Source organism: Lepidochelys kempii, chromosome 17, assembly GCF_965140285.1.
Source record: "Lepidochelys kempii isolate rLepKem1 chromosome 17, rLepKem1.hap1, whole genome shotgun sequence".
In the NCBI taxonomy this organism is placed as follows: Eukaryota; Metazoa; Chordata; order Testudines; family Cheloniidae; genus Lepidochelys; species Lepidochelys kempii.
Window position 1 is genome coordinate 5,113,821 of NC_136396.1, and position 22,115 is coordinate 5,135,935.

General features: G+C 43.2%; 2 protein-coding genes across 2 annotated transcripts; both read left to right on the top strand.

Moving 5' to 3' along the window:
* The first annotated feature begins 256 nt into the window (after nt 1-256).
* PRR11 (proline rich 11) lies at nt 257-11,033 on the top strand. The gene is made up of 10 exons (XM_073315255.1): nt 257-349; nt 2,663-2,777; nt 3,260-3,407; nt 4,143-4,265; nt 5,903-6,130; nt 6,267-6,362; nt 8,465-8,577; nt 8,699-8,758; nt 8,844-8,940; nt 10,004-11,033. The coding sequence occupies exons 2-10, from the start codon at nt 2,668-2,670 to the stop codon at nt 10,070-10,072; spliced, it is 1,044 nt and encodes a 347-aa protein (XP_073171356.1). The 5' UTR covers nt 257-349; nt 2,663-2,667; the 3' UTR covers nt 10,073-11,033.
* Nucleotides 11,034-11,806: 773 nt separating this feature from the next.
* SMG8 (SMG8 nonsense mediated mRNA decay factor) lies at nt 11,807-21,040 on the top strand. Its single transcript, XM_073315312.1, has 4 exons — nt 11,807-13,513; nt 15,200-15,345; nt 16,841-17,716; nt 19,332-21,040. The coding sequence occupies exons 1-4, from the start codon at nt 11,833-11,835 to the stop codon at nt 19,527-19,529; spliced, it is 2,901 nt and encodes a 966-aa protein (XP_073171413.1). The 5' UTR covers nt 11,807-11,832; the 3' UTR covers nt 19,530-21,040.
* Nucleotides 21,041-22,115: the final 1,075 nt, after the last annotated feature.

A 22,115-nucleotide genomic window follows, 5' to 3' on the forward strand; every position in this document is an offset into this window, starting at 1 on the left:
CTTTTTAATCTGATTGGTCTTTTGTAAAACAAACAAGCTGGCAAACTGATTGGTTGAGCTGACACCCTTCCAACCAATCGTGAGACAGCTTTCCTTCGTGTGGCGAAGGATGTGCTGATGGCAGATGAGAGCTATGCTGGGATTGGTTTTTCTCCCCTCCCCCTCCTGATCACGTACACTCTTGGCGTCGACTGGCTGGCCCTGAATTCGCTGTAACCAATCAGAGCTTGGATAGCTCCGGCGGGTGTCGGGCTCCGTGGGCGGCAGAAGAGAGCGGGGCTGCGATTGGCTTTGGGTGGCTGGTGTAGCGATTTTGAATCGCAGGGAGGTTGCTCGGGCCGATGAGCCGGTAAGTAAGGGAAAGAGGGGGCGAGCCGAGTGGCTGGGGTGACTCCCCACCCGGGGAGCACAGAGGGGCGGGGCGGCTGAGGCCAGGCCACCCCACCCGAGGGGGGGTGCAGAGAGAGAGGGGGGGGGCATCTCTCCTCTGGGTGAGGGTGCAAGGGTGAGTCGCGAAGGGGGTCAGGGGTTCTGGGGAGGGGGCCTGTGGGGAAAGCGTGAGGGCTTTGCGGGGGCTCCCAGAGTGATGCATGCCCTGCTAGGCTGGGGGGGCATCCTGCCGCGGGGAGGCAGTGCAGTCTAGGGTCCCAGTCTCAGGGCCCTGCCCGGGGTGCTGGGTACGGACACAGGAGAACGGCAGAGTTACGAGCTGGCCAGTCAACCACACACACCTCATTGGGAACCAGACGTACACAACCAGGCAGCAGCAGAGACCCCGCCCCCTCCAAAAAAAAAGAAAAAAAAAAAAACCAAAAACCAGCAGCAGCAAATACAGTACTGTACTGTGCTAATCGTAAACTACTAAAAAGTAAAGGGAAAGCAGCATTTTTCTTCTGCATTGTAAAGTTTGAAAGCTGCATTAAGTCAACAGTCAGCTTTAAACATTTGAAAGAACCACCATAACGTTTTGTTCAGGGTTACGAACAGGCTCCGTTCCCGAGGTGTTCATCGCCCTGAGGTTCTACTGCACATAGTAAGACACGGAGCTTGCGCCTAACTAGGCAAGAGGGACAAAGGGTGGGAGAACAGAAGGATTTTGTTCCCATTTTACAGCTGGAAAAATTGAACCCAGTGCAAGCACCAGTCTGGCATCCTAACCACAATAAAATTCTTCTCTAAGGAAGTTGAGAGGAGAATGGCTGCCACGTGAATAGAGTCAAACTAGCTGTAATAATAGCCATGGTACTGTGGGACTTCTTACTGCAAAGGGTCCCAAATTGCTTTGCGGATCCCCATGCATACACTAGACCCATGTCCATTTCACTCTAATGATGAGAATGCACATTAGTGAGTAGCAAATGAGTGAGCAAACATTTTTTTAAATGAGAGACAATGCTTCACTGAATACCTACTGTTCATTTGAGATTGTGATTTAATTTTAACTCTGATACAACCTAAAAATGCATCCGATGAAGTGAGCTGTAGCTCACGTAAGCTTATGCTCAAATAAATTTGTTAGTGTCTAAGGTGCCACAAGTACTCCTTTTTGCGAATACAGACTAACACGGCTGTTACTTTGAAACCTAAAAATAATTACAGTGCATTTTGTAAAGGGAATAGATTATTTGTTATGAGGCCTGACTACAGCTCTCTACTCTTAAACTGATCAGTGTGGAGAGATGGCTGTTTGCATAGGGATTATTGGATATGCAAATTACTAAGGTTTTTCTTTGAGTGCTTGCTCATGTCCATTCCATATTAGGTGTGTGTGCTCAACACATGCATCGGTTCTGGAAGTTTTTCCCTCAGCAGTATCCGTAGGGGGCCAGCTCTGGCGCCCCCTGGAGTGGTGTCCACATGGTGCGGTATAAGGGGTGCCGCCAGCTCCCCCCACCCTCAGTTCCTCCTTGCTGCCAGTCACGGTGCTGGAACTTCTGCTGCTTCGGCGAGCATTGTTTCGTTCTCTGTTCTTGCAAACTTTGAAAACCTGTAATATAGGTGTATATAGTTAGTAGTTTTCTTAGTTACCTTTAAGTAGCAGTTCTCGAACTCTTCGTTAGTCCTGGACAGGACCAAGCCGGGGTTCGGGGCATGCCAACCCAGGCCCAATGCCTTCCTACTGTCATAGTCAGGGAGCCTGATGTACATGTTCCCTCCGATTCCACTCATCACCAGGGTCCTGGCAAAGATCAAAACAGACAAAGGGGAGCCTTGGAGCAAGTGGTACATTTTACATAGGTCCTGGATATATTATTTTTCCATATCTTGTGCAGAATTATATGATGATTTCCTCTACCAAATCTATGATTTTGTCCTCTCTTCCCAATATCCCTTATAAAAAATTCCACCATATTCACTCACATGGGGTGGTTTAAAATGGGAGAGATTAAAATGTCAGTTTCAACGTCATTCTATCAGCTGTCTTAACATGTACAAACTCTGTCCAGGTGATCACAGGAATACTTTAAAGGAGGTATTAATTTTTTCATGCGTCTAAGCATTACTTCTATTCAAACAAGACAATTCCAAATATCTTGAAGTGGGATTATTCACATGCATCCCTTCTTTTTTTCACCTTTTTGTGGCAGCTCTGCTCTTTAATAAAAGCAGGATTATACACTCTTGTAGAGTGATTTAACTGCTCTTGAACTTGGCTCCCTAGAAATAATGGCAAAGTATAAGCAACGCCGGCGGAAGCTGCGGGCCCGTGCAAAACTTCTAATGAACAAGAAGGGAGATGTCAGTAAACTGCAGTGCTTGAATCCTCTCCCTCAAAGGTGAGCTCACATTACATTTAGTGTTCTCATTAACCCAATTCTCATAGGTCCATTGCTAGTTCCAAAAAGTATACTGAAGCACAGAAATTGGAGATGGAGGAGACTCGTTGAGTCCCATCTACTTCATGGCCTGGCTGCTGCAGAATTGTTCCCTCTTGTACATCTTCCAGTGTCCTTCCTATCCAATCTAATTTTAAATGCCTCAGAAAATTGGGCTTGGAAAAGAGTTATCACAAAATCTCAGTAGTTGGAGCCTGAAAAAACCTGTTGAGAAGATCTTATTCTTTTGTCAGGACAGGAATGTTCCCTACAGTGTAACACAAATTTTCCTACCATCCCCTTCCCTTGCACTGATGTTTACTCCAAACTCATCTGTTACATTGACACTTCTAAATGACCAACAGACTGACCACAGTTACATTTTTGTATGGCTAAAATGATTTACTTACTTGTAAAGATAAATTTGAAATTTTCTTCCACAGGTTATTGGATGGTCTTCCTCCAAATCCCCCCCACAGCCAAAGTAGCACTTTCTGGCCATTAGCCCTCCCAAGTGTAAAGGATGCAGTAAGGCCCTTGGCAATGACAGCATCGTCTTTGTACTGGTGGTGCCAGAACAGTGTTGCACAGGTATGTTTTCTAAATCTCTATTTCTGCCTGTCTGAGATTACCATAGCACTCTGTGCATGTGTACTGCACCTAACTCCAAAATTAAGGTGAAAATTCAATTGTAGCTATTGGAGAATCTATGTCTAGTGAAAGATTTGGAAGGAATTATTAAGGTTCAAATGGGAGGTATCTGCTGGGGGAATAGGTATGGTAAAAATGCCCAAAATTAAGGTGACATTGAGATTGTATGTGAAGTTGGAGACTTTATTGCAATATCTGGAGGATTTGCAATGACCTAGGACCCAGCTTGCAACTCTTAATAGCCTAGAAGATGTGAGTGCATGATCCTGATGGGTCGGACCAAAAACATACTGTAGAATTCAAAGTTAAAATGGGAAATTTTATTGAGAATCTGCAGGACCACACCTTTCCAAAGAAATGTGGCCCATCCTTCAGTTTCTCGTGGTCTACCCGTTTGCAGCCCCCTGCAACATTCAAAATTAGCAAATAATAAGATGAGATCTGAATGTAGAAGGTCTGCTTTTCTGGTGTACTCTGACCAAAGGATGGGAAAGGGAAAAAATTAGACCAGATTTGAAATGGCCTATCCATGTTGTTTCATGCCACTGAATACAATCAGAAGAGTTTCCACTGACTTTCGGTGTGAGTTGTGCTCCCAAGTCCCTTAGGTGCTTTTGATATTTCACCCATTGTGTTTAACTCAGAAAATAGTCCTGGTTTCTTTGTGATGCTTAGAGTTTTGAAGTAATCAAAGACACCATATTTCCTTCACGACTCTACCTGCGGCAACTGAACATGCTGAAGCAACAGGTGGAAAAGCTGGAAATTGAATTTTCCAGACTTCAAGGAGTGATCCAGGTCAGTCACGTGTTAGTCCCATTAGCAGTGTGATTTTTCTCATATTTGCTAAGCTGCTGGTTTTCAATCTGGGGGTCCACAGACTATTTCTAAGATTTCCAAAGGGGTTCAAGTCTCCATTCAAAACTTCTTAGGGCTCCACAAAAAGGTTGAATAACACTGGCTTAAGCATTTAAAGATCTGTGGTCAGTGATGGAGACTAAAAGACCCGCTCAAACAGGTTGAATAAGGCCCTGATCTGGCAATGGGACTCTGTGTGCCAAATGATTATACACAGAGCAAAGCATTGTTAACTACACAAAGTGCCCAAACTGGAAAAAATAGAGTAATGTTTTGCTCCATCTCTCCATCTTCCAATGACTGAAGATGGTGTTTGCGACAATGGTAGGTAAAATATTTTTAGAAATAAATTTTTTTGTTAAAGATCTTCACTGTTTTGGCTATAATGGTTGTTAGTAATTTTCCATAGTAAAAGATGCTGTTGAAATGAAAGCTGCAGCCTTGCAACTTGCTCCATTCAGAAACCACTGTGTCTATATAGAGACCCTCTCCCCCAAATTTAGGGGGCTTCAGGGAATTGCTGAAATGGAAGAAGTTGCAGGAGTGTGGTCTGAATCACTGGTCAAACTTTTCTGCCTTTTAAAAAATTCTCCAGCCCATAACATTCCTTAACGACAGAGGAACTATTATTATTATGGCCTAAATATGTCCTCCGATGATGTTTAGTAGAATATAATGGGGTCAGACACTACATATAAACAAAAGTAGGGAATGCTCTCTAAGTTTTGATGATCAAATTAATTTAGACAATGAAGCTTGTGCCCACCAGTCACAGAGATGCTTTTGAAAATCTCACCCCTAATATAGAATAGAATTGCTAGAGAAATGTATAAATTCAGGTTTGAAAATTATAGGGCCCATCTTTTATTTCTTTAGCTCAGTGGATCTCAAACTTATTTGATCAGGCCCCCCTTTTTTTGTATCTGTAGTCATTTCCCCTCCCCTTCCCCCCAACGTATATATACCACCACCCAGCTCTGCAGGCAGAGCAGAGAGCAGTGGCTGGGTGCCCAGCTCTGAAGCACAATAGCAGCAGACTTAGTACCCCATTGCCACCCTTAGTTCTGCGCTGCTGCTGCTACCCTGGGGCTCCCCACCACCACTAGGTGAGGAACTGGGGGGGTGGGGTGTTGAGCACAGGCTGCCTCCCGGTGAGATATTGAGCCGGGAGGGAAAGAGACCCCGGGTGGCAGTGCTCTGGCTGTCGCCTTTATCCCCGCCTCCTGGGTGTACACAGCCCCTCTGCACGAGCACCTGCCACCTGGGGCTGACACCAGAGCTCTTCAAAAAAAGAAAAGCACGCTGGTTTGAGAACCACTGCTTTAGCTCCTTTCATTGCAAATCACTTCACGTTCCCTACGCATACAGCATCACTGAAATGCTGCCACCCTGAGGCTGGAAGGCAGGACTTAGCCGGCTGGATGATCACTCCAATAGCAGGCACATCGTGGGCCTGGCATCCTGGATCACCAAAAGTTATGAATTCCATTCTCTAAACATTCCTATTCTTTAAACAGTTAATTTAATATTCTATATTTTGTCTTTTTTCTTCTTCTTCTTCTTCTTCTTCTTCTCAGATGAGTGGGACTGTTGTTAGTTCCTCAGAAAACTCTCCTTGTCAAAGGTGTAATAAACCGTTACTAGCTGTTCCTGTCTGTGCACAGATCAGCTTGGCAGACCCGGTATCCCTGCCTTCTGCAGGAGTGCTGCAACCTGCATCTGCCCCCCCTCCTCCACCTCCGCTTCCTCCACCACCACCTGCACCTACAGTACTCAAAAGGGGCAACAGCACAAAAGCACTTCAGGTAGGGAGTAAAAGGATTATTGTATTTCTTCAGTTGGTCTTTGATGGATTTTGGTATATAGTGAGGGAAATGTGTCTTATGAGAACCATGCAATTTGCTGATTTTACCCTTCGTTCCAACTTCCCCTTGTTTTCAGGCTACATCAGTAAAAGATGGGCCCATACAAATAACTCTCAAGGATCTCCTGAATGTGAAACTGAAGAACACACAGAATTACACAAAAACAAACCAGGTAAACCAAAGGACATGTATAACTGGATAGTGGTGTTCTGGGGCAAATCCTGCCAGCTATCAAACCAATGTCTTCCAATGTGTATTGGCGGGAGCCTCATGCAGCAGTTGTAGAAACCCTCTATGCTGGGTAGCCCAGCACCATAGGGGGTCTGTGCACACTGGGGATCTGAGTGCAGGATTAATGGTTCTGCTGAGCAGATTCAGCAACTCCTTTGCTTTGGTGTGGAGAAAGATTGCTCTCGGTGCATACTCCAATTGGTTGGACTGTGCACTATACCCAGGATTTGTGTCTTGAAGTTCTGTTCTAACAAAATAATTCCTGGTTCCCCAGGACCATATCAAAAATGCTTGCCACTAATGGCTAGGGCCCTACAAATTCTCGGCCATGAAAAACACATCACGGACCGTGAAATCTGGTCTTTTGTGTGCTTTTAACCTGTACTATATAGATTTCATGGGGGAGACCAGTGTTGCTCAAATTTGAAGTCCTGACCCAAAAGGGTGTTGCAGGGGGGTCACAAGATTATTTTTGGGGGGTTGTGGTATTGCCACCCTTACTTCTGCACTGCCTTCAGAGCTAGGCAGCCAGAGAGCGGTGGCTGTTGCCCGGGTGCCCAGCTCTGAAGGCAGCGCCCCGCCAGCAGCGCAGAGGTAAGGGTGGCAATACCATACCATGTCACTCTTACTTCTGCGCTGCTGCTGGTGGCCGCGCTGCCTTCAGAGCTGGGTTCCCAGCCAGCAGCCACCGCTCTCCAGCTGCCCAGCTCTGAAGGCAGCGCTGCTGCCAGCAGCAACGTAGAAGTAAAGGTAGCAGTATGGCAACCCCCCCTACAATAACCTTACAGCCTCCCACACATTCCTTTTTGGATCAGGACCCCTACAATTACAACACTGTGTGAAATTTCAGATTTAAATAGCTGAAATCATGAAATTTATGATTTTTAAAATCCTATGACCATGAAATTGACCAAAATGGACTGTGAATTTGGCATGGCCCTACTAATGGCTTACTAAAGAAACATTTGCTAAGTCAAGAAATCTATATTGTTGTTCAGCCTCAGGTGGTGTACAGCTGTAGATCTAATGAAATCAGTGGCGGTTAGGTGCCTAAATACCTTTGAGAATCTGGGTTGTAGAGACCAGAATCATATTCCTGATCTTTCTTGACTTCTGCAAAACTTCTCTTATTCTCATTTAGAGCCATGCATCGAATTTTTCAGGCCACAGTTTTAACCAAGGCTAGTGCCTGTACTCTGGTTAGCTGAAAAATTGCATTTGACAGTTAAACTCTCAAACATTCTCCTAAAAATAAACTTAAGCACCACCTATTATTCCTGCCTCAAGGAATATTCCATTGAAGTGCTGAATATATGCGATGCCCTTTGATCTTTTCCAGCTCATGTCTGTGATGTTTGTTTTAAATCATTTATGCCTTCATATTCTTTCTTTGCTTATATAGTTTAGTTCTAGACAACACATTTTGGGGTAATGATGATAAATCCAATTCATAAAGTAGTTCAATTACTATATTATGAGAGATTTTAGATTTCAGCTAATAATCATAGTTATCCAATCTATATAAACCTTCAGTGCTGTCTGCAAACATTGGAGGAAATCCATCCCTTATGTAGAGTTCATTCAGAAACTTCAGTGGGCTCACACCAAAGTTGAATTAGGATTAATCAGTTGATGAGCCCAATCTCCAAATCCGCAGTAAGATATGTGAGTAAATATTGTTATCCTAACTTTGCAGAGGGGAATTTGAGGCAGAGTGGTTAAGTGATTTGCCACATGGCCACAGAGAGAGCCATGGTCAATGCATGGTGTGTTCCTTTTTAGTTTAGGGTAATAGCATCCAGCATTCCTGTAGCTTTATGAATTTTAACCATGTATGGATATTTTTGCTTGTACAGTGTGTACATAGGAGTCTTCTATAAAATGGCTATTTTTGCCCACGGTACGTTAAATCTTAATGACTCAAAACAGTTGATGAGCCACAGTGCACTAAAAACATGCAGGGTATAAATATTAAATAGATTGTATGTTCTGTGGGGTGTTTTAAAATGTATTTTTGATAATATTTTTATTTTTTAATTTTAGGCAGGATCACCAATGAAGAAGCACAGGGCATTAATTACAGTCTCAGATTTACAAAGCATTAATCTGAGACCTAAATCCAAGCTCCTACAAGCTCCCAGTACAAACCTCCTAATGTAAGGAACTTTCTACATTCTTTGATGTCAAACAGGGAAAAGATGGTATATGTTCAGAATAATCTTCCTTGATAGTACTTGAAAAATATGTTGGTTTTAACGTTTTGTTGTTTTTTATCAGCACTCCCAGCAAAAATCAAATAGACCTTCGAAAACATCTTAAGAAAGTCAATATTCAGAGGTAACTTGGTTTCTGTTTTCTTTTGTTTTTTAACTAATCAGAAATCTAAGAATAATGCCCCTTTCAATTTTTATGATCTCTTCAGGAGTCCTGGTGGAACTCCATTAACTAACAAAGAGAACATGGAAACTGGCACAGGATTGACTCCAATAATGACACAGGCACTGAGGCGCAAATTTCAGGTAAGACTTTGAGTTTAAGTCGGTTTCTTGTTGCATAAAGTTTGGTCGGAGTTTTAAAAGCCCAGTATAAGATATTGCTCCAAAATATTTTTTATCTAGCTCTAGAGCTTGGCAGTGGGAGGTGAAAGCTCTTGGTGTGCCTCATGCAGCTGAGCCCATAATTACTACTACTTATAATAGTGACACTTATCTCTAATAAAACTTTCCCCCATAGATCTTAGTGGTTTATAAAGGAGGGTCATTATTCCCATTTTACAGATGAGAAAACAGCCATAGAAAGGTGATGTGACTTGACCAAAATCAACCAGCAGGTCATGGGCAGAGCTGGGAGTTGAAGCCAGCTGATACCCAGACCACAGAAGACTGATACCCAGTCTACTGCCTTGTGCTACCTACCACTTAGTTAATATATGTTCAGTACTTTGAGAATGTAAAGAATGCTAGAAGTGCTAAATATTATTTGTAGCATAGAAAACAAACTTGAATCTTGGAGTTTAATTCAAAGCAAAACCTAGTGCTCAATTAGATGCACAGCAGCAGCATTACAGAATTCTTCATAAATATGGCCCCAGCATCCTCCTACATGTGGGGAAAACTCTTGCAGAGTCTCCCCCTGTGTTCCCTTCTCCCTTAGAGTTCTTTTCTATTAGGATTTTAAAATTTAGGAGGAGGAACTGAGGTGATAAGGGTTGGATGGCACTTCTATAACTTTGATTCCAAACATTTGGGGCTCACGTGAAGTGGAGCTCATTTAAAGTGCTGCTTTCCAGATGTCTCTGAGGCTCAGTGGTTGCAGGAGTACACCCCACAAGTGGGAATATGCAGAGGTTCTCCAAGACTATGACTATCATGGTGGTAAGCAGCTTTTTGGGCACCAAAAATCAATAAGCTAAAAATATGACTGCTGCTGACACTGGAAAAAAACCTGATTAAAAATGTTATACATGTTAGGAATCCTCTTAGGCTAGATGTTCACTTACACTTAGGATGCAATGAATAAGAATTACCCACTATGTAATTTGTTACTGAAATCTAAATTCTAACTTGGTTCTTATTTTAACAGATGGCTCACCCAAAGACTCCCTCTCCAGCTCGGTTACATACTGCAAGCAGCTTTGAAGAACAGAACTAGACCTGTGCTGCTATATTTTTATGTCAGTTGAGGGTCAGGTTGCTACTTGTCTAATCCCAATTTTATATCACTGGGGAGTAAAGAGTTTGTTATTTTAAGTAAATTTAGCACACATAAAAAGTGCCATTTTGATGGTCCTCAAGAGGGAAGTCTTCTATCCACAGAAGGAATAGCCTTCCCCAGAATGTCCTAATGTGCCTCGGTCTTCACACTGGGGTACCTCTTCAAAGGATGAGAAGAGAATGAGGTCTTTTTGGTCCTTTTGAACATTGACTTCTGAAATTTCCAAAAAGTGTTGTCTTTTTGTAATAGAGATGCATATGTACTTGGAAGTAATTTAAATTTAATGTTGTTTGTCTTACATTTTTTTTAAAGATGATTTTGGCAATATTTGTAATGTTAGAGGGAAAAAATTCAAAAGAGGGAAGTAATTTAAGACTCCAATGTTTCCAGTAACAAATAGGTTTGCAATAGTTATGTGGCTCAATAAGAAAGTATTATTACTGTTTTCCAGCATGTACCATTTTGGCTTGTCTTTACATTAACATACCCAATTTGAGACAACACTGTTTAGTGCCAGGGGACTGGAAGTGAGGAACTCCTAAGTTCCTAACTCTCCCACTGACTTGCTGTGTGACCTTGGGCATGGTCACTAAATGTGTTTCAATTTCCCCATCTGCAAAATTTGGCTTATGATACTGACCTCACAGGAAAGTTGTGATAATTAACTAATAATATTAATGAAATGCTTCAAAATGGAAAGCTCAGAGGTCCTAACTGGTGTTATAGGAATGGAATGAGCAGGCTTGGTTCCTAAACAAATACATAGTTACTATAAGTCACCTTAAACTGCCAGTATCCAGTCTTGTTTATTATAATTATTACATGTTTACACTGCATATTTTCCACCAGTGATTACACATTTCCTATTGTACTAACTTGAAACTACACCACTAAAATAGCCCTGATCATTCTTTTTATATGTAAAAATAAACATGAATGTTGACAGGCTGGAGTTTATTTCCTGTTAATTGAATATGCAAACATAGGTGCTAGAACTAGGAGTGCTGCAGCACCCCCTGGCTTGAAATGGTTTCCATTATATGCAGGGTTTACAGTTTGGTTTAATGGCTCTCAGCACTCTCACTATAAAAATTGTTCCAGCACCCTTGTATGCAAAGTTTCAAGGGGGAAGGAGCTGGAACAAGTGGAAATGCCCCTAGAATTCCACTTGATGTGGCTTCTGCAAGTTGCAGTAGAAAGATCCATCAGACCCCTTGCTGAGTTCCATAGCCTAGAAAGGTCACCCCACTTTTCCTTGGAAGGGCTTCAGTACTAATCAATTGTTTGCAGGATGGTTTTAGAAGTTGGGCTCCTGCGGGTACATATTTCCTCTGGGTTGTAGGTGATTTGAAGGAGAGTTGCTGGGTGCAAATCTCCTGGCATAGTCTCTCTCCTCGTGGTGTTGCTGTTTGATTGGGGATAACCAATCGGCTCCCTGAACGACGTCTTCCCTACTTTCCCCCATCTTTTTCCCTTCCCTGGGCACCCACCCAACCTAGCAACCCACGTGGCTCAGGAAGCAGAGTCTGAGGGCAAGGGGAGGGCAGCCGCGCTCCGCCTGCTCAGCAGCGCCCAGAGTTGTGAGCATGCGCAGGAGCACCATCGGCGTCTCGACTTACCGCGCATGCCCCGCTGTGGCGCATGCCCAGTAGCTCCGAAGGCAGTGTGGCCTATTGGGGCGGCGCGCTGCCGCGGCGATGACCGTGCCGGTGAGCCTGCGGGAGCTGCTGCTGGCTGGGGGCGGCGGCGGCGCGAGCGCCCCGGTCCCCGCCCCCGCGGAGGAGGAGGCGGCGGTGTGCGTGGTGGGCATCTTCGGCAAGACGGCCCTGCAGCTGAGCTCCGAGAAGGCGGCGCTGGTGAGCACCGTGTGCGACCGGCAGGTCTTCCCCCTTTTCCAGCGGGAGGGCGCGGGGCCGGGCGGGGCCGAGCCCGGGGCCGAGCCCGGGGCCGGCGGGGAGGAGGCCGCCGCCGCCCAGGACTACAACCTGCTGCAGGCCTATTACAGCCAGGAGAGCAAGGTGCTGTACCTGGTGCTCACCTCCATCTGCGACACCCCCCAGCTGCTGCAGGCCTGCAGGGACCTCAGCGCCGGGGACGCCAGGGTGCCGGGGCTCGGCCACCCGCCTGGCGCCCCGCTGCCCCACGCCGAGGCCCATGAGTTCTGGAAGCACCAGGAGAAACTGCACTGCCTGAGCCTCCTCTACCTCTTCTCCGTCTGCCACATCCTGCTGATGGTGCACCCCACCTGCTCCTTCGACATCACCTATGACCGGGTCTTCAGGGCCCTGGATGGGCTGAGGCAGAAGGTGCTGCCCTCCCTCAAGGCTGCCATCAAGGACTGCCCGGTTGGCAAGGAGTGGAAGCTCAACTGCAGACCGTGCCCACCCCGCCTCCTCTTCCTCTTCCAGCTTAATGGGGCCCTGAAGGTGGACCCCCCACCGGGCAGGGGGCAAGATCTCTGTGGCCAGCTGGAGAAGCCCCCACCCAAGAAGCATTCACCCAAGAGGCGGTTGCAGCATGCCCTAGAGGACCAGATCTACCGCATCTTCCGTAAGAGTCGGGTGCTGACCAACCAGAGCATCAACTGCCTTTTCACTGTGCCTGCTAACCAGGCCTTTGTCTACATTGTAGCTGGTGGGGCCCAGGATGGAGAGGACCCAGTGGCCATGCTGCTGGAGCAGCTTAGGGGCAACTGCACAATGAAGGAGACTGATTCCTTGCTGGCACCCACCTTGGCGGGGCCCAGGAGATATCAGATGATGAGACATGGCAGGCAGCAGCTGTCCTTCCATGTTGAGAGTAGCAGTAGCAGCTCCAGCTCCTCTGGGCAGTTGGTGGACTGCACCCTCAAGGAGTTCCTGTGGCAGCATGTGGAGCTGGTGCTAAGTAAGAAAGGCTTCGATGATAGTGTGGGGAGAAACCCTCAGCCCTCTCACTTTGAGCTTCCCACATATCAGAAGTGGGTTGCTGCAGCTCAGAAATTGTATGAAGTTGCCATTGAGGGGAAAGATGATGACCCAGCTTCCCCCACTGGGGAACTGACCTCCAAAATCATGGGAAGCATCAAAGTCTTGGAGGCGTACCTAGATATAGACACCAAGTTTTCTGAAAACCGTTGCCAAAAGGCTCTCCCCATGGCCCACAGTGCCTACCAGTCCAACCTGCCCCACAACTACACTATGACAGTTCATAAGAATCAGCTAGCCCAAGCCTTGCGTGTGTACAGCCAGCATGCCCGGGGACCAGCCTTTCACAAGTATGCCATGCAACTTCATGAAGACTGTTACAAGTTCTGGAGCAACGGGCATCAGCTGTGTGAGGAGCGAAGTTTAACTGATCAGCACTGTGTGCATAAATTTCACTTACTCCCCAAATCAGGTAACTAAGCTCAGTTGTGTTAGGATCCTTTTGTAGTGTACAAGTTTTAAGCCATAGGAAAACATTTTATCTGACTGGCCACTGAATTTTAAAACTGGCTTTATTTTAAAATAAATACTATTAAGTACAGTAAATCATAGACTCTAAAAATAAGTCTTGTGACTAATGTTAATGTTATGAAAAGTGAAGGAATGAGGGGTTTAGATTCTATTTCTCTGTTTATTGAAGGAATAGTTATAGCAAAGGCCGTGTTGCCTAATCCTGATTGGGAGTTAACACTCCCAGGAATTGAAAATAGTTGAGTTTCCATGGTCTGTTCAGTCCTTGCTGTCTGTGCAGAGACTGCCAGTTGTGGTGGTGGTTTATGCAATATGTATTCGTGGGCTGGGACCACCAAACTCATTTCATAGAGGACAAAAAACAGTAATCAGATGGTGGAAACAAGTGTATTAGAACTAGTAATCTACAGGTTAAAGGCTCCATACCCTATTCTCAGTCATCACTTTCCCCCCAAATATAACTTTGATTTAGAACCTCCCCCCAAACTAATTGCTACTTGGTGTGAATAAGGGTTGCAGGATTGGACTCATTAATTACTTGGGTTCTCTCCATGCCAGTTGGACATATGTTTCCTGCTAGGAAGGATGTAGGAAAGATGGTTTCCTAGGGAGGTGCAAACACTATTTTAAAGTAGAGCCATACTGTGCAAGGAATAGAACTTTCAAGGAATATATATAAATAGCCAGAAGAACCATTTGTCCTTTCAAGCAAGATCTGGTAAGTATCATAGTTAAGGCCTAGCTGCACCTTTGAACCTGTCTGAGTGCATCGCCTCGTGTTAATTCTCTTGTCTTCACCTGGTGAAAGGACAACATAATTTTCACACTCTGAGATCTGGTCATTGGGCTACAGCATCCTGTGTGCCACCCAGGATTACTCTGCAAGCCTGACTGGTAAACACAGTGACTCAAAACAGCCATTCAAAACAATGTATTGTTTTATCTTAACAGTAGAACAAGGCATATTGAGAAAAAAGGATTTCAACAAAATAAAAGGTCTATATGCATATTTGCCTTACCTAAAGACTTAGGAAGTCCTAGTTTATTCCTGAGCCCTTTGCCTCTAGGGATTGGGGTTCAGTCTACTCCCCAGCAGTCTTTGCCTCATTTTTTCCTGTCCTTCAGAGACCATCTTCTTATCCATCCAAACTTCATTGTTCGAGTTTCCTCTGCTTGGATCCCCCTATGGGGACTCCCAAGCCAGATTGTTGAAATCAGCTTGGTCAGAGGTAAAATTTAAACTAAATGATAGTTGCATTGTCTTTTAAGTAATGATAAATGGGGGACTATCTATCCTCTGCTTGAATTAACCCCTTGCAGTCATATAGCAAACCCAATATCAATCAAATGGGTGGGACATAAATTATTACATAGCAGCTCCACATCCTGCACAATAATCAATTGGCAAGAAAGGCAGCTCAGTGTGTACAAAGGGCCTTTGTAACTAGTTGTATAACAAACACAGGGAAGGGGAAGTTGCATGGTAAATTGGCAATTTTGGAAAGTAATCGGGGTGGGGAGGGAGCGTGAGGGATCATTGCAGAAGAGGGTTGAAGATGGCTAAATTATACAGGTAGCTCTCCAGATGGGGTGAAGCAAACTCCAATTAATCTTGTTACTTTTTCAGGGGAAAAACCAGAGCCAGATAGAAACCCTCCAGTGTTGTATCACAACAGCCGGGCTCGCTCCACTGGTGCCTGTAACTGTGGGAGGAAACAAGCACCCCGGGATGATCCCTTTGATATCAAAGCTGCCAATTATGACTTCTATCAGGTAATCATTAGCTTTCCATTTTTGCTTCAAAAGGAAATATTATTTATTAAGCCATAGCTATGCTTGTGCTGTACAAACAAGGCACAGCTTTTATCCTAAAGAGTCCAAAGAAAAAGTTAAGAGGTGACTTGATTGTGGTCTATAAGTGTCTATGGGGGGGGGGAAGAGAAAAAGTGATTGAATGCGGAAGCTAGCCAAATTCAGACTAGAAATAAGGTGCACATTTTTAATAGCAAAGGTAATTAACCATTGGAGTAATTTGCTTGGAGATGTGGTGGATCCTCTGTCACTTGACGTTTGTAAATCAAGACTGGATATCTTTCTAAATACATGTTTTATCGTTTTAACAGAAGTTATGGGCTTGATGCAGGAGTTACTGGGTAAGATTCTGTGGCCTGTGTTATGCGGGAGGTGATGCTAGATGATCATAACGGGTCCTTTCAAAATCGGAGCCTAGGTCTGAGACAGACAAAACAGTGCAGACACAACTAGTACTTAGTGTTCCAATAAGAGTTGGAGCTGGCATGGGAGTACTGCACTGCCTTTTTTAAAATGGTCTTTGCGTTAGTTTGTTTTAAGGAGGGATTTGATGGAAGAAAAGTGAGTCCTCTGACCCCAAGGAGAGAGAGACCTAAGTGAAAAGGGGGCATGGGAGAGAGCCTAAAACTCCCTTCTATGTAAATATTACCTTTTTCTTATCCTGCTCCTGTAAGACCCAAACAGCTTACTCCTATTGCCTTAACAGTAGTTGAGTACTCAGTACCTTGCAGGATCAGACCCAAGCCATCTGAATAGCTTGGTGAACAACCTATTCATTTTCCGTGAAAGCAGTAAAGTATGGGCTTTTCTACAATTACAGATTTATACCACTTTGACTATACTAGGATAGTTAAAGCAGTACAATTCCCTACCTTCTAGTTAGGGGTTCAGCAATAATAGTATTGGTTTTGGTTTTTTTGCCAGAAGCTGGGAATGAGTGACAGGGGTTGGATCACTTAATGATTACCTGTTCTGTTCATTCCCTCTTGGGCACCTGGCACTGGCCACTGTCGGAAGACCAGATACTGGGCTAGATGGACCTTTGGTCTGACCCAGTAGGGCCATTGTTATGTTCTTACAGTATCAAGGTGCTTATATTGGTGTAGCTTATAAGGGAAGGTGTAAGGCACCTTTATACCAATATAACTTTATCCTCACTAGGGAGTGCACTGATTTTTAACTGGTTATGTAGAAAATCTTACCCCTAACCAAAATAGTTATAGTAGTACAAAAACAGTGTGTGGACGTGTGCATAGTGTCTGTAGTTCATGCAGAAGTGCACTGGTTCCCACTTCACCAAAAGAGAGCTTCGAAATATTTGCTTGAGGCCAAGTTGCATTGATTTGTTAATACTATAGCTTATTATATTAAACTGCATTCAGTTAGTTTTGTGATTCAGAGCTATGTGAACATTGAGACTACAGATGACAAGTTAACTGTGTTCCATCTTTCACAGCTGCTGGAAGAGAAATGTTGTGGGAAACTGGATCACATCAACTTCCCAATATTTCAGCCGAGTACACCTGATCCAGCACCAGCCAAGAATGAGACCTCACCTGCCCCTCCAGAAGGAGAAGCTGAGAAACTTAAAGAAAAAGAGCCTCAAACCCAGGGAGAAAGCACCAGCCTGAGCTTAGCCCTTAGTTTGGGTCAGTCGACGGATAGCCTGGGCACCTACCCAGCTGATCCTCAAGGTGGAGGAGACAATGCAGAGACTCATGGGCAAGCATCAGAGTCTAAAAGCGAGAAGAGGCCAAGCTTGGTAGATCGGCAGGCATCCACGGTTGAGTATCTTCCTGGCATGCTCCATTCTAATTGCCCTAAGGGGCTTCTTCCCAAATTCTCTAGCTGGTCACTGGTCAAACTTGGTCCTGCTAAGGCTTATAACTTTCACACAGGCTTAGACCAACAGGGCTTCATACCAGGAACAAACTACTTAATGCCTTGGGACATTGTCATCAGGACAAGAGCTGAAGATGAGGGAGATCTGGACACTAATTCCTGGCCTGCTCCTAATAAAGCTGTTCCTGGCAAACGAAGTGCAGTTGTAATGGGAAGAGGAAGGCGGAGAGACGACATAGCTCGAGCCTTCGTTGGATTTGAATATGAAGACGCCCGTGGTCGGAGGTTCATGTGTTCAGGGCCGGAGAAAGTCATGAAGGTGATGGGAAGTGGGCCAAAAGAATCGGCTATAAAAGCCCTTAATTCTGATATGCCCTTATACATCCTCTCATCAACTCAAGGACGAGGACTTAAACCATATTATGCTCAGTTTATAAGACTCTTTGTTGTGGTGCCAGATGCTCCACTGCAGATAATACTGACACCTCAGGTAAGAAATTAAAAATAGAATCTAGCTATTTGTAAGTGACTGTAGGAACTGCAAAATGTAACTCTAAAAAGTGTATTAAGAACACTTATTGTGGGACAAAAAGACACACAAAGGAATGTAGGATCCTTCATTGTTGCAGAGGGTAAGAGTAGATAATCCAAGAATTTCCTTTCAACCTGAACCAGGATTTAATTAATGTTCTTTAGGTCAATCCAAATTGGTACTGGCCAAAAATTATTGGATTGTTGCCACCAAACCCATTTCACATAGGCCAGTTTTAGTTCAGAAATTCTCAACAGACAGACGACATATAAACCACCACCTCATTGGGAATGCTCCTTGATATGTTCAGCCAAGGACTGAATGGGGCATGCCATGTCTCTTCTCATTCTTTAGGGAGAGTCCTCACAGATCAGGTTTGAGTACAGTGGTGGTGTGGGGAAGTTTGCTGTGTAGTTGCAAATGCTGTACGTGTTCTGTAAACAAATATTTCTTGAGTCTCCAAGGCTGTTGTGACTTTAGCATTTGTCAGCCTAACTTTCTTCTTAATACACATTTTATCACAGATGACATAGTAGGGTTCCAATAGGTTGAAAAGACATTTTAAATAATATGCCACAGAAAATGCACCAGAATAATCTTTTTTTAAAAAGAACTGCTGAGCATTGGGAACATAAGAATTAAAAATTAAAATGTCTTCACAGAAAAATGGTAATTCATGGCTAAGATGGATTTTTATCTTCAATTCTTCTCTGAACTCGGGACAGAGAATCTGTAGAATGAAAAAGATGTAATTTTCATGTATTTCTAGATGCTGAGAAAAGGAGATTGATATTTGAAATTGATATGTGTGCCACTTTTTTTTAAAGTAATGAAATATGAACAAGATGTGTTTTCCAGTAGTACGCTGTCCTGGAATAATCTTACCATTTATATAGCACTTTGTAAAATACGGCAAAAAAATTTCATTTGTTGGTACCTCAAGTAAATAATACAGCATCACTGAAATGCAGCCAGCACACAGTATGTTTATATCAGTTGTGGGGAGAAACAATCTACTTCCCTAAAGTGCTCTGGGATCATTCATATACCCATGTGAAAATCTAATATGCTGAAGGAAACAATTACACCACATCAGTTCTTGACCTGGTTAAGACACCGCTCAGTCTTCTAGTGCAGTTGATACCAAACAATATTGTAAGTGCTCTTGAATCATGCTACAGTCCTGAAAAATCCAAGGTGGAAGAACAATTTGAGTCACAGTTGAAACAGTTTAATCTTGTCTGCACTACACAGATGCAACTGGATACCTAAATGTAGATTTTCTTTAAATTTTTTTTTGTAGTGTGAGACAGGGCCTTAGTGATCTGATGCCAAATCTGCTATCTTAAATTCAGCATCTTGATCACACTGGGGTTTGAGACTTTTCCTTTCTGGAAAGAACAGCATTTAAACGCCGTCTTCTAGAAATGCGCTAAAGAGGCTTCAAACCTCATTTTAGTAGAGGCTTATTAGACCAGTGTGGATTTAGTTATTTGAGAGGGTTTTATTCCAATAGTTTGATGATTTTATCTTTTAAAGCACTTAACATATTTCCAACTCTGTTGTTTTTCAGGTTCAACCAGGACCTCCACCTTGCCCTACATTTTATCCTGAGAAACAGGAAATAACCCTCCCACCTGACGGACTGTGGGTGCTGCGATTCCCTTACGCTTATGTGACAGAACGTGGACCCTGTTTTCCTCCTAAAGAAAACCAGCAGTTAATGAGTTATAAGGTTGTTCGAGGAATACTAAAAGCCATTACACAATAAGAATTATTCTGGTACATTGGTCCTGGTTTAAGGTGACATTTTTTCTCAATCCAAATTATGGATTTTGATTCCTAACTGTTGATACTTAAACAGTAATCACTGCTTGGTATAGTGAAACCACTGCATGTAAAGTGAATAGGGTCCAGATTCAGAATAAAGATCTGAGAATCAAAGTGGAGAAAGGAACATGGCAACTTTCTCTGTTTACCTATTCAGTTTTCATATGTAGAAACCATCAACTTTTAATTTATCTTTATATGTCTGAGCCTGTGTCCCTACATGTTTTGATGAGTCAGCTGTGTGTCCCTAATTACATATTTAGGAATTTACATTAAAATTACCCCTGCTTGGAATCAAGCTGTTTACTTGTCAGATGACAGTGAGAAGAGAACCTTTTTCTGTCTCTATAACCTGGCTTTTTAAATCAAAAATATGGACTCTTATTGTGTTATCAGAAACTTTGTATTTGAGTTTTTAAAATGTAATTACAGATATCTTTTGTCATTTTTGGATTTGTCCTCTCAATTCCATCAGAGCCAGGAACCCTGTTCATTCAGGTCAGAAATATTTTTAAAAAAGCAAATTAAAAATATGTCTACATTCGTGGATCATACAACCAGATCTTGTTTTTGAAAATTATCTATCCAGTGCCATAGCTGTGGCTATAAGAAATCGGCTCCTACAACTAAGTCAAGGTTAGGTGTGCTTTAAAAAAACAAACAAAAAAAAGACAAAATACTGACAACTGAAACCCATTCTAAAACAAGTTTAAAAATTAAAAAACAAACAAAAAAGCCCTAGTAACATATATCAAAGGGTTAGAATTTCTCCCAGTTTGCACTACTAGGGCAGTTAAAGCACAGTATGGGAATTGTGATACATGAGTTCTTTTCCCTTCTAGTTTGTCATGTTAAGTAAATTACTCAAATGTCTGCCTCATTTTCTAAACTATAAGATGCGAATAATGCCTCCCTCGCTCTTTGAGGGCTGCTGTGTGACTTAATGCATGAAAATTTAGAAAGTGCTTTGAGATCCTGGAGCAGAAAACTTAAGGAGTCAGATTACTAAATTGTTCGTGCTTCTTCATATGGTGATTGAATAGAGAAACATCAGTGAGAGGAGAAGAATTTGCATAAACAAACTGAAATGTTTAGACTGTTACTGGAAGAAGAGGAAAATTCAGCTGGAACTCAAAACAGCTGGAAACAATTGATGGTGTTTGTAAAATGCCTGTACAAATATCATATGTGAAAGGCGCTTGTGGAGTATAACACTTAGGTACAAGAATACAGTTGTAGAGAGATTAGAGCAGCTGGCCCACTAGAAGGCTCTTCTGCCTCAAATAACTCTGAAATGAATGGCTTGGTTTTCAGAGTGTCAATCTCATATTCAGATTGTGTATATGCTGTCATTGATCATAAATTACTGAATGTTAAAGAAAGGTAATCTGTTTCATTTGAGGAAAAAAGTGGAGTGGAAATATCTTATCAAGGATAAAATGGTGCAGATTATGTTGTCTCTGTGGAATAACTGTTTACTGAGATTTTGACATAATTGATAAATTCATAAATGATCAGTATGGGAAGACTGGGGTTTAATGCAGTTTTATGCACATGAAATGGCCAAATGCAGCTTGCTTCCAAGTCAAGCAAAAGAAGAATAGATTTTTCCTTAATACTAAACTCTTAATTTCCTATCCCGTCTCCATTAATTTTAAATGTCTAATTGTCTGAAGTCTATCAGACTTTTGGATCTTTATCCCAGTTTTGGCCTCAGTAGGTGGGAAAGTTTGCCTCTAACCTCTTTTAGGTGGTGTGAGAACTGGTGCACTTAAACTCCAGGCTGAATTGAAGATTATGATAATGTAATAGGCACTGTAGGTCTCCCTCTATAAAACAAGCAAAACATTACACAAATTCCTGGGTTTATGGTGTTTATTGATCACACCTGAACTATCAGTCACTTTAAAAAGGAAAGTTTGACAGATTATTTTTGTTGATCCTAGAAACCATTCTTGCAATAATCTTTTAAGTATGATTTTGTTTTAGATGGGGTTTTATAGTGCTGGTTACTAAACATCCCTAGCACTTTCCAGAAGAATAAGGGTTTTCAGGCACACTCAGTCAATTTACTTCAGTCACTTGTTTTACACCAGTTGAATCACAAGCAATTGGCTGTTTCCAGGCTAGCCACCCTCTGTTGAATTACCTGGTGTCCATATTAGGGCTGCATTAAAGCCAGTGATGTGCAGGTGACTGGTATATTTATTCAAAATATTCTCAGTCATCTACATTTCTGTGTAGGTGCTACCCCTTCCATCCCAAGTAGGTGGAAAGGGTAGCACCTGTGGCTGCTTGTGACAGTGGGGTGGGGGTAGGGGTGCAGAATGTAGAGATGCCCCTAGGCAGAGGTTAAAGGGCTGTGGGGTGAAAAGTTATAAAACTTGACACAAATGCTTGTATGCTGGGTGGGGGAAAGAGTTGATTCAAAGATATGCTCTTGCCTAAACCACTGGAGAAAGCAGGAGGGGGTTTGAGGTTCCCCTCAGATGCTGAGGGAGGAAGCCTAGAGGTGCACCCCCTGCTG